The sequence below is a fragment of the Pelodiscus sinensis genome, chromosome 2 (genome assembly GCF_049634645.1).
Source record: "Pelodiscus sinensis isolate JC-2024 chromosome 2, ASM4963464v1, whole genome shotgun sequence".
Lineage (NCBI taxonomy): Eukaryota > Metazoa > Chordata > Testudines > Trionychidae > Pelodiscus > Pelodiscus sinensis.
The window spans coordinates 255272882-255285185 of NC_134712.1; the positions used below are offsets into that span (position 1 = coordinate 255272882).

Genomic DNA, 12304 nt, shown 5'->3' on the forward strand with positions numbered 1-12304 from the left:
TACAGCACATGCTCCGCACCCTCCCACATGAGGAGGAGATCAGACAGCAACAGGGAACAACACGACTCTGGCATGAATCTCTGCTAGAACGCAGGCAAGGCCACTTTTAGTGATGCTAGACCAGTGGTTCTCAAAGGGTGGTTTATGGGCCACTAGTGGTTCGTGATCATTTTGCAGGTGGGCTGGGTTCGCTCCCTCCCTCGGCGCACGGAGGCTGCACTCGTGCCCCACCCCTGCGAGGTTGGAACACCAATACTAGCTTCCCATGGTAGGAGAGATGGGGGGAACCTCATGAGCTGGATCCGGCTTGCAGGGGAAGGAATTGGCTCTGTGCGCTCTCGTTTCCCTTTCCCCCAGCTGAGGCAATTGCAGCGCAGGAAACCGCTCGCCCAAAGGCTTTCCCTGCTGCTCCCATTGGCCACAATCATGGCCAATGGGAGCAGCAGGGGGCGGTGTCTGGGAGTGGTGGAAGGCATGGAGATAGACAAATGCCCCATCACCTTCATGCCCTGTCCCTGTGCCTTCAAGCCCCTCAAGGAGACACCCTCCCACCCAGACCCTCACCCGCTTCTGCACCCTCCCTCCCAGACTTCCCACCCGCAGCCCACTCCTGCACCCTACCTTCTGGCCAGACCCCACACCTCCATTCCCTCCTGCACCCATGTTGTCATCATGGGTGCTTGGCTGGTGATCTCCCGAAAGCTCTGTGTTCAGCGGGGTGGTCCGTGGAACAAAAAGCTTAAGAACCGCTGCCCTAGAGAAAACTCTCGAGCTGCAAGGCCATTCCGGGATTCTCGCTGGCCTCCAGCAAAGTCTCCACACCACGACAGGTGCCGCCCCTCATCTGTTTAAGGGTCAAAAGCTCACCAGCCCCTCCCATGTGCACCCGCTCTTGCATATTAGTTACGTCCTGTGCTCCGTTGTACCAAGACACAAGAGGGGTCAGCAAAGGAGTTGGGCCTCTACGCTCCTCCCCACTCTGCAGGGAAACACGCTGGCCCAGGCAAGCGTTGGTACCACTCTGAAGCCACAAGATGCCCCATCCTGGCCAGTGTGGGGAGTGGCTGCAATTCCCAGGGAAGGCTTTGCTTCAGGCTCCGTGGGGTTCTGCGTGTTGCTCAAAGCCACGTGCTCCTTTAACCTGCTCCGGTGCTTTATCCAAAGGCTTTTTATTTGATCAAAAAGCTTCACCGAACGCCCCCCCACCCGCAATCCCAACCCACATACTGCTGGGCATGCTCTGCAGGGGACGAGAAGGCAGGACACAGCATGCGCCTGGCACAGACGTCCCCCGTGGGAAATGCTCCCAAAGGGCAAGCCACATGCACGTGGTTCTAGAAGGGTCTATGGGGCTGCCCCACATCTGCCCTCGTGGGAGTTGCTGTGCTGTGGCGGAAATGTTCAGGGCTCCGAGAGAGATTCCCTTCTCCCGAAGTCGGAGGGAGGGACGGATTCTGCGAGCAGAGGGACAAGACGGTAGCGAGTCTCTGTGCCAGGGCAGCCCGCCAGACCTCCTTAGTCAGAATCACTTCCTTCCTGCTTTGCCAATCCAACAGCTGATGCCAGCTCTTCCTCTTGGCCTCTCAGCCGCTCCCCTGCGCGGGAAGAGAAAAGCCATCACTGTGTAACTGGAGTTCAGAACGGCACGGGAAGAGGGCGTGATCTGAACCAGGCTACCCAAACGGCCAGCACGTCCACCTGCTCCACTGACCCTGGATTGGCTCCATCCAGTTATTTCTAGAGTGGCTGTCACCCAAATGGCTAGGCCAATCTGGCTTCTACTGTACAACATGTCACGGCAGGACCCGGTACCATCCCTGAGAGATTTACCTCAGATCCCTAAATGGCCCCCTCAAAGGTTGAACTCACAACCCTGGGTTGAGCAGGCCAATGCTCAAACCACCGAGCTATCCCTCTCCTCCAGGGTTTAGCGCTACCCTGTAAATTCTTGGCTGGAAGGAAGAGCCCTACTTAGACCAGGCTCTGGGGATCAGTGGCTGGCTGCCAGAAGGGGGCAGCATCACTCATCAGAGCAGCCAGACTGGGTCAGACCAAAGGTCCATCTTGCCCAGTGTCCCGTCTGCCGACTGTGGCCAATGCCAGATGCCCCAGGGGGGGTGAACACAACAGGGAATCATCCCGTCGCCCATTCCCAGCCCCAGACAAACAGAGGCCAGGGACACCGTTCCCACCCATCCTGGCTATTAGCCATTGATGGACTTAACCTCCATGAACAGATCTTGTTCCTTTTTGAGCCCTGTTGTAGTCTTGGCCTTCACTCCAGAAGGCGCCCCTAGAGAGGGGGCAGCTGGGACAGCTGATTCCTGACACTCTGCCAAGGCTTTCCCGTGTACAAAGTGCTACCGAGCGCCCCCGAGCTCGCACTGGGATCCCTGAGCTGTCCGATGGCGGGAGAAGTCCAGCTCCATCATGGAACAGGACACCGTTACAGCCTCTGCCCGGGGTGTCTGTGTGGCAGCCCGAAGCACGTCGCTGCTCATCAACACGGCCATGACTTTCAAAGATAAATATGGAGGTGCCTAACTACATTGTCTGCTTCTCAAAGGGCTGAGCTCCCCACAGATCCCTCCGGCACAGCTGCTGGGAGCCCCGAGGCGGGTGCATAGCTAGCAGGTTAGAGCCTAACTTTTGTCTCCTGCCTTTGGAAAATCTTGGCCTCACTCCTTCCAAGTCGGTAATATTCTCCTGCCGGGCAGGCCAACGGCGGCCGGGCACTTACTTATCAATTCAGCAATTGCCCTTTGCGTTCTCTTCTCCAGCTTTTCCAGCTTCTTGGCCACGTCTCGCTTTAAATCCCTGGGGGAGAGGATGGTAATTAGCGGGAAAGCCCAACACACCAGCACACAGACCCGCACGGGCAGCCAAGGAGCTCAGATGAAAGGGGCCAGGGGTCTATTCAGAGCCAGCCTGGGGCCTCAGAGGAAGTCCAGCCACAGACGCACGGCCTCTGCCTTGTAAGCTCCTTGGGGCAGAGACTGGCACCGTCATCCTCACCATCCTCAGAGCCAGGGCAAAGGGACCTTGCAGGCCAGTCTTATGGGGATATCCCTGCCACTTGCATTCCCTAGACACAGGGCCATCCCTAGACAGAGTGCAGGGTGTGGGACAGCTTCTCCTCCCCCCCCAGGCTCTGCCCCACCCCACCTCTTTCTGGCCCTGCTCTGCATCCATTACAACCCTTCCTTAAAGCCCCCAGCTCCTCCTCTCCCAAACGATGGTGGGGTGAAGAGGGGCCAGTCATGCTGATGCCAGCCCCTGCATCAACCAGGCCCCCATGTCCCACTGACATACGGGGCTCGGGGGAACCACCACAAACCATCCCTTGAACCCACACACCACCCCCGGAGTGGGGGCGGAGCAGCATTCCCTTCAAACTGGAATTGGATGGGGAGGGTACAGGAAGTGCCAGCTTCATGGGGGAGGGTGCGTGTCACTTCCTTGGGGGAGGAAGGGGAATGAAGAAACCCTCCGCCTCTGCCCCTCCCCACCCAGCAATCCTTGCCCTCCCTGTAGTTTGAGAACAGCAGCACCCTCAGTGACACCAAGGGCTCCATGATACTCCTTCTGATCTGCCTCCTGACACGTGAACCCCACAACTCCCACTAGTCCCTCCCCCACACCCGCACCCAGGGACCCGTGTGGCACGGCGATAGTCAAACTCACAGAGAAGCCAACTCCCCAAGCAAGCACAAAACACCCAACCCACCGGGAGCCTGGGGCAGTAAAGGTCTACTGCTCCACCTGCAGGCCTGTGCGATTTGTGATGTATCTATCGAGGTTCAGAACAGGAGGTGGAGGAGCACTTCCATGCCCCTCATTTCCATCAGAAACGTCTCTCTCCTTAGCTTCGGAGGCCCGGCAGTAACACGTTCTTTTGCTTATTATCCTGCGCACGCCGTTCCCTGCTGGGGGTGTGTCGCACGGATGCCCACACCTGCCCACGTCCTGAACTGAAGATGCTGTGGGACCATTGCTCATCATGCGTTTGTACAGTGCCTAGCACACTAGGGCCTCGACCCCAGTACAAGCATCACCAGAGCCCTTTGTCACTGGGCAAATGATAAGCAAGCCAAAGTGTGCCCCGTCCTAGAAATTCTCAAAAAGTGGAGTTTAGCACCACCGCCCACGTAGCCAATCCCAAGAGCCAGAGCCTGTTCATACTCTTCTACAGGACGTTTATGGAGATTTGCTGCAGTCTAGCGTTCGTGGTGCTGTGGGGATTTTAGTTCTCCCCCTTGGAGATTGTTCTACACTCAGCTCTCACTGCTGGGAAGTTTCCCTCGACATTCAACATGCGTTTCCCAACTTCTTGTCCTATCCCAGCTAGTGTAACCGTACCAGGGTTAAAGTTATGGAAATTGCTAGAGAGTGACCCGGCTACCATGGAAACACACGAAAGCGGTGTGTGATCCTAAGATCACACTTACCAATCTGGTTTCCTGGGGGCGAGGTTTGCCAAATCCTAGAGGAAAGGAACAAAGGGATTCTCATTAAAAGGAGCTAAAGTAATACAAATGGGAAACAGGGCATTTACCAGCGAGCACAATTCTATTTCAAACCGGGTATTGCAAAGCAGACACGTACCACTTCTTCAATGATAGGCTCTGGTTTCGCTGCTTGTAGTTGGTCTTTTACTTTATCTTCCACTAGAGGGAGCAACAGAACAAATGTTAGCGAAAAAACGAGCGGTCCTGTGGCGCCGTAGAGACTAACCAAAATATACAGAATCGTGCGCTTTCGTGGGCAAAATCCACTTCCTCAGCTGAACTAGAGCGGAAATAACAGAAACCAAGAGAGAGCTATAACAGTAGAAGTAGTACCTGTCAATTGCAGGCTCGTGTTAATGAGGCTAATTAAGTGGGCTGATTGTGTCCCATGCATAGCTTTTGATGTGGAAATGCAGCTATTAAAGGCGATAGAAATTGGCTTTGTAATGTACCAACCCTGTTAATGTCTTTATTCAAGCCCAGGGTAATGGTGTCAAATCTACAGATGAATTCCAGTTCCGTACTCTCTCTCTAATTGGCTTGTGAAATTCCTTTGTAGAAGAATGGCTACTTTTAAATCCATGTTTGAGTGACCAGGCAGGTTAAAATGCTCCCCTCCGGGTTTCCGTGTGATACCATTTCTGATGTCTGATTTGCATCCATTTACCCCTTTGTTGTCGAGACTGTCCAGTTTGGCCATTCTCCAAGGCCAAGGGGCATTGCCGGCACACATCACATTACAGGACGTGCAGTGGTATGAGTCCCTGATGTTGTGGCGTATGTGGTCAGTCTTGTGATGGCGCCACTTGTGTGGATGTGTGGACCGAGTGGCTCTTACAAGAAAGCCAGCGTGAGGACAGAGCTGACGGGTGCTTCACTTTGAAGGGGTACTGGCAACTGGTCCTTCTGGGGCGTGTACAAATGCTAACCCTAACAGACATGCTTTAGCAACTACTTCAGTACAGAACCATTCCCATGCTCAAACATGGCACTCCAGGGCTATGTCTACACTCGCGGCTCCTTGCGCGAGTATGGCGGTTCTTGCGCAAGAATCCGCAGAGCATCCACACTGCCCGCCTGCTCTTGCGCAAGGAAATTTACAGTACAGGCAGTCCCCGGGTTACATGGATCCGACTTACATTGGATCCCTACTTACAAACGGGGTGAGGCAACCCCGCACTAGCTGCTTCCCCCAAGCAGACCAGGGAGACGCGAAGCTAGCGCCCCCCCCCCCCCCCAGCAGACCAGGGAGACGCGGAGCGGCTTTTCTCAGCAGACACCTCAGCTTGAGAATAAAGGACTGAGGGAAGTGAGGTGTGGGAGAATAAAACTGAGCTCTGGAGAAATGTTTGGCTAGAGTTTCCCCTACAATATGTACCAGTTCCGACTTACATACAAATTCAACTTAAGAACAAACCTACAGTCCCTATCTTGTACGTAACCCGGGGACTGCCTGTAGTGCGTGGTAAGAGAGGGCTTCTTGCGCAAGAGCTACGCTCTTTTTTAACAGGTGTAAGCTCTCTTGCACAGGAGCTCTTGCACAAGAGGGCAGTGTGGACACTTGGCAGGGATTTCTTGTGCAAGAAAGCCCTATGGCTAAAATGGCCATCAGAGCTTTCTTGCACGAGAGAGTGTCCACACGGCCATGGATGCTCTTGCGCAAAAGCACAGCTCGCACACGGCAGTGTGGACGTTTTCTTGTGCAAGATGTTCTTGTGCAAGAAGCTGCCAGTGTAGACATAGCCCAGAAGTGGAACGGACATCCATTGTCTGAATGGAGAGAAATGCAAGAAGGGAGCAGCGGCAGAACTGAAGTCAGCTGGACTCTACATGTTAACCTCTGCTGCTGTACCACTGGAAAGGAACTTGGATTTGCTTATAGTACATGACTTAAGTTGGCAATGTTAATTCAAAGCAAGCAACGATGCAGAGGACTGAGTTTTCCTGAAGGAGCAGTATTTCCTACAACAGTGGTTCTTGATCATTTCGATATCCGGCACGGGCTTGCTGCCTTCCAAACCTCCATCAGGAAGATCTCAGGGACAGGCACCAGTCCACAGACTGGTCCCAAAGAAACACTGTCTGAGAGCTAGGACAAAGTCCCACAAGCAGAAGCACTGAAAGGATGATTGGTAAACATGGTTCCCTGTGATTGCTGTATTCATGGGAGACTTCCCACTCTGCAGTTCTGTGGCAAATTACTTTTAATGTTCTAATCTCTCCTTACATTAGCCACCCCAGAATTCAGACTTCCACACAGCATATGCTAGCTCCTTCCTTCCTGTGATGGTCACTCTGACTGGAAGATCTCTGCATTCAGAGAAGTACCTGAACGCTATTAAAATCCCTACATGAAAACTAATGTAAAGCTCCAAATGGAACAAGAGACAGTGGTGGAGTTCCCTCTTACTGTCTGCCCAGACATTGCAACGAGGGGAGGCTGAGCAAAGCAGTACTGACCAGCGGACCCGATTCTGCGCTTGAGTGCACTATTTCTATCACACACAGCCCCCTCCCCCGGTGTTAGAAATGCCCTACTGCAGATAACCGCTGCAGAGTGGGAAACACATTACCCTTTTGGTTTAATTCGGGTCTGTTTTGTGCTTCCCTGGGGGAGGAAATGGCTTTGAATGATGGAAATAAAAACTCAGAGACAAGGAAAAGATGCACTGTGGTTAGGAAAACGGAGCTGAGTGGTGGAACCACAGGCAGGACACAGCCTGGTCCACTTCCATGGAAACTCAGTCCAGGCTAGGATAATATGGTTAGTCCCAAATTCTGCTTAGAGTGTGGTTCAGTTGTAGATACAGAAGGGAAGTCACTCTCTCTCTCGCAAGATCAAAAGGGCGAGATCTGCATTTTCTTACCTGGCCTCTACGTCAAACTATTTTACTTCCTATGAGGCTGTGAGTTAATACACCCCGGTTTGATACATATGAGGCTTCCTGACTTGTCTCTCCTCTTCCCCCTGCCCCCGTCGCTGATTTTAAACAAGCCTACACCCAACACTGCCAGGATTCAGCTACAGAGCAACTCCTCTCCCAAGGCAGAGAGTAGCACACAACACAGCCAGAGGCCAGGCTCCTCATGGCAGCAGAATTGGGCTAGGACAAGCCACTGGCGTTCTCTTTAAAGGAGATGATAGAGCTACAAAGAAAACCAGTTCTTGGACATCACTGAACATTATCATAGAATCATAAGACTGTAAAGGACCACAAGAAGTCATCAAGTCCAGTCCCTGCCCTTATGGCAGGACCAAGCACCATGTAGATTAGTGTTTCTCAACCTTTTTTTTTTTTAAATCAAGGACCCCTTTTTCAAAAAAAATAAAATAATTATAAGTACCCCCAGTACCTACAGTTTTCAGACACAATTTTTTTTCTACCATTGCAACACATGTGTTTAAACAACTTAATCGTAGCCAGGCAAGCGATGAAATTTTTGGGTGTATTTTTGGTATTATAAAAATAATCAAGCGCTGTAAAACTTAAAACAAAAATTCCATTTTCTCCAAATTTCAGTTGTGTTGACGTATCCCCCCAAACTTCTCTCTGGTTGAGAAACACTGATTTAGATCGCCCCCTAATAGATGTCTGTCTAACCTGCTCTTAAATATCTCCAGGGATGGAGATTCCACAACCTCTCTAGGCAATTTATCCCAGTGTTTAACCACCCTGACAGGTAGGAATTTTTCCCTAATGTCCAACCTAAACCTCCCTTGCTGCAAGTTAAACCCATTGCTTCTTGTGCTATCAGCAGAGGCCAAGGAGAACAATTTTCCTCCCTCAGCCTTAAAGCACCCTTTTAGTTTCTTGAAAGCTGCTATCGTGTCTCCTCTCAGTCTTCTCTTTTCCACAATAAACAAGCCTGATTCCTTCATCCTTCCCTCATAGTTCATGTTTTCTAGACCTTTTATCACTTAGGTTGCTCGTCTCTGGACTTTCTCCACATCTTTCCTGAAATGTGGTGCCCAGAACTGGACACAATATTCTAGTTGATGCCTATACGTCAGCACCGAGTTCAGCAGAATAATTACTTCTTGTGTACTGCTGATGACACTTCTGCAAAAACATCACAGAACGTTCTCTTTTTTTTGCAAGAGCATTACACCATTCACTCGTATTTCGCTTGTGGTCCACAGTCACTCCCAGTTCTCCTTCCTAGGCAGCCGTTTCCCATTCTGTGTGTGCACAACAGATTGATTCTTCCTAAGTGGAGTACTTTGCATTTCTCCTTATTGAATTTCATCCTGTTTACCTCAGACTATTTCTCCAGTTTGTCCAGAATATTTTGAATGGTGACCCTCTCCTCCAAAGAACTTGCCACCCCTCCCAGCTTGCCATCATCCACTAACTTTATGAGGTACTCATCATGCCACTATCTAGATCAGTGTTTGCCAATTTTATTTGACCATGGAACCTCGTGGGGTTGACCGTAGGGTTGCCTTGTGATTTGTCGGGAAAAAAAAGCCCCCCCCCCCAAACCTTCTGTCTCTTTAAGAGGAGGGTGGGAGAATTCCACGGAGCACCAATTGGTCTAAATCATTGACCAATCACTCGAGGCAGCTGTGTCCGCTTCCCATCATTGCAACGGAGGGAAAACGCCATTCACGCTTCACAGGAGGGCAAACCACGAGATTCTACACACAGATGAGATCCACGGAGCCCCCGCAACTTTCTAATCAAAGCCACCGTTCCTGTACTACAGGGTATTTTTTCTGCAAACTTTCAAAACTAATTTCTGCCACTCCTGATCCTTAGCACACATTTTAAAGATTTTTGCTTTACATTATTTAAGTATAAGTGAATTTTCCAGCCGCAGAATGGTGCCTGATAGAAAGCCCTGAATTTGTGGGTAACATGTTCTAATGTGGCTGCTTAAAGTTAATAAAAAGTAAAAGTGGCTTGGTTTTCAGAGGTGCTAAGTGCCTACGGTTTCCACTGACGTCCAAGAGATGAACACAGGGGCCTGAATATGGCTTTCCAGGCCAAACTAGAGGCCCCCCAAGTGTGGGTCAACATGTATGGGGACAAGAGGAATCCAGTGGATCTGTTGTACTTCGATTTCCAGAAAGTCTTTGACAAGGTCTTTCACCGGAGGCTCAGAAGCAAAGTACCCTGGGGATAAGGGGGAAGATCCTCTCGTGGTGTGGCAGGTGGTTAAAAGATAGAAAACAAAGGATAGGTCTAACTAGTTTCTAGAATGGTGGGAGGGGTTTGTTCTGGGACATCTCCTAGTCAACCTGTGATCTGGAAAACGAGGTAGACAGTAAGATGCAGAGGGCAGACTGATTGCCAGGTGGGGGGGAGCTCCGCAGTCCCGGAAGGGGCAGGGCTAGCCTCCCCCCACCAGCCCTTCAGCACCGCCCAGGTTCCGGAGCACGCCGCATGGGGCTCCCGCTGTTATTTAAAGGACCCCTGGCTCCAGCAACTATAGCAGCATCTGGTGGCAGCCGGGAACCCCAGGCCCTTTGGGATCACTGGATCTGGGGCAGCGCTCCCGCCCTCCGTTCCCGTCAGCAGGCCTGGTGAGGTGGCCACATTTGAAGATGACACAAAACTACGGGTTGGACCTCTCTGGTCCGGCACCCAGGAGATCTGAGCTGTCCCAAAGCAGGGAGTTTGCCAGACCAAGAGAGGTCCATGCCCCGCTCCTTGGCTCCCACCCCTCTGCCACCACAGTTCCCTGGGGTTCCCCTACCAAGCTGCCCAGCCGCCACCAGCCTGGCCTGCTGCCGCTGGGGGTTCCCCGGGGCTTCCCAGTTGCTGCCTGTCCCAGCTGCCTCCAGGGGGTTCCCAAGCCAGGGCCACCCGGCCCCGCATAGCCACTCTGCCATTGGGGATTCCCCAGCCCTGCCTGGCCTCGCTGACGCAGACAGGCGGTTCCTTGGCTGGGGCACCCACCCATTCGAAAGTGATCCATCCCCTACTGCCCATTCCCAGCTTCTGACAAACACAGGCTAGGGACACCATCCCATCCCATCCTGGCTAATAGCCACTGATGGACCTACCCTCCGTGAATGTATCTAGCTCTTTTTTGAACCCTGTTAAAACCCTGGCCTTCACAACATCCTCTGGCAAGGAGTTCCACAGGTTGACTGCGCTGCATGAAGAAAAATTTCCTTTGGTTTGTTTTGAACCCACGACCTATTCATTTAATTTGTTGACCCCTAGTCCTAGTGTTATGGGAGCAAGTAAAAAACTTTTCCCTTAGTCACTTTCTCCACACCAGTCGTGATTTAATAGACCATGATTAAGATGTTCCTGTTACAGTCCTAGCCAAAGCCATCTCTCCAAACAGGGCAACATGGAGGCAATGGGGCCTGCTGCTGACCCTGTACTAGAGGCAGAGGACTTCACTCTCCAGGATGTTCAGTCTAGCTACTTTCATGCTGTCTTCCTCCTTGTTCTTTTTTGTTTTGAAAGGGGGTGGGAATGATTTTGACCTTCCCTGCTTCTCAAAAGCTCTCTCTCTAGCACGGAGGTGGGGAACCTCAGGCCCAGGGGCCCGGCTTGCCTGGATCCGGCCCCCCAGGCTTAGGGCTCCCCTCCAGCATTGGGGGCGCTCCAGCCTCCCCTCCACCCTAGTGCGGGGTTGGATCACACAAACTCTACTAGCCTGAGCCTCCCTAGGCTCTGAGGAGCGGGGGGGAACGTGGGGAGTCTCTTTCCCCTCCTCAGTCAGGGACCATATCAGGGTTTTGTTGTTGCCGTGGTTTTGCTTTTCAAAGCGACTGGGACATTTCAGTTTGGAAAAGAGGAGACTGAGGGGGGATAGGATAGAGGTCTATACAATCATGACTGGTGTGGAGAGGGTGCATAAAGAAAAGTTATTCATTAGTTCCCATAATATAAGGACTAGAGGACACCAAATGAAACTACTGGGTAGCAGGTTTCAAACTAATAAGCAAAAGTTCTTCTTCACACAGCGTGTAGTCAACCTGTGGAACTCCCTGCCAGAGGAGGCTGTGAAAGCTAGAACTATAACAGAGTTTAAAGAGAAGTTAGATAAATTCATGGAGGTTAGGTCCATAAAAGGTTATTAGCCAGGAGGTAGGAATGGTTTCCCTGGCCTCTGTTTGTCAGAGGCTGGGGACAGATGGCAGGAGACAAATTGCTTGACCATTGTCTTTGGTCCACCCCCTCCGAGGCATCTGATGCTGGCCACCGTCGGCAGACAGGCTACTGGGCTAGATGGACCTTTGGTCTGACCCAGTACGGCCGTTCTTATGTATTTGTGTTCGGCCCCCGACTGATTTTTCTGGGAGTCAGCAGCACCCGACCCACAAAAGCTTCCCCTCCCCTGCTCTAGCACCTACCTGAGGCTGGCTTGGCCTGAGGCACCTTCCTTTTCTTGAGCTCTTCATCCTCAGGAACATAGTTTCGCAACTTGAGCTCCCTAGAAAGCAAGGGGAGAAGGCGAGACGAGTGTAAGCACGTGCCCGTTCCTCTCGCCAGGCCGCCAGCGCCGTACCGGACATGCGCAGGAACGGGACAGAGAGGCGGCCGCCCCAGTTCCCACCTCCTCCCCTCAATACATTAGGGGGAGATTCTGAACTAAGCAGGCACAACCCAGGCTGCTTGCTCCTCCACGTGAAGCATTTGCTTATTGAATAGTTGACTACTGACTTGACAAGTTGCTCCTCCCCCACCTTGCTGCCTTTATCAGAGAGAGGCGGGGGGGGACGACAGGAGCTGGTTCTCCCCCAGCATTATCTCTGCGGGGAGCCAAGAGGCGTAGCAGGGGACCAGGCTTGAGCCGGGCATCAGCTGATTCCCGGCTCGCGCCCAGTCCCC

The 12304-nt window shown here is 52.2% G+C and overlaps 1 protein-coding gene across 1 annotated transcript in view; it reads right to left on the reverse strand.

Annotated features, from left to right (window-relative positions):
* Positions 1-1153: 1153 nt before the first annotated feature.
* Positions 1154-12304, reverse strand: part of CCDC12 (coiled-coil domain containing 12) — a 73716-nt gene continuing 62565 nt past the window's right edge. The window contains exons 3-7 of the mRNA XM_075922978.1: positions 11827-11906; positions 4606-4667; positions 4449-4483; positions 2741-2817; positions 1154-1595 (exon numbers count right to left, since the gene is read on the reverse strand). Coding sequence (XP_075779093.1) covers positions 1516-1595; positions 2741-2817; positions 4449-4483; positions 4606-4667; positions 11827-11906 — 334 coding nt within the window. The 3' untranslated portion in view covers positions 1154-1515. The remainder of the gene's footprint in view (positions 1596-2740; positions 2818-4448; positions 4484-4605; positions 4668-11826; positions 11907-12304) is intronic.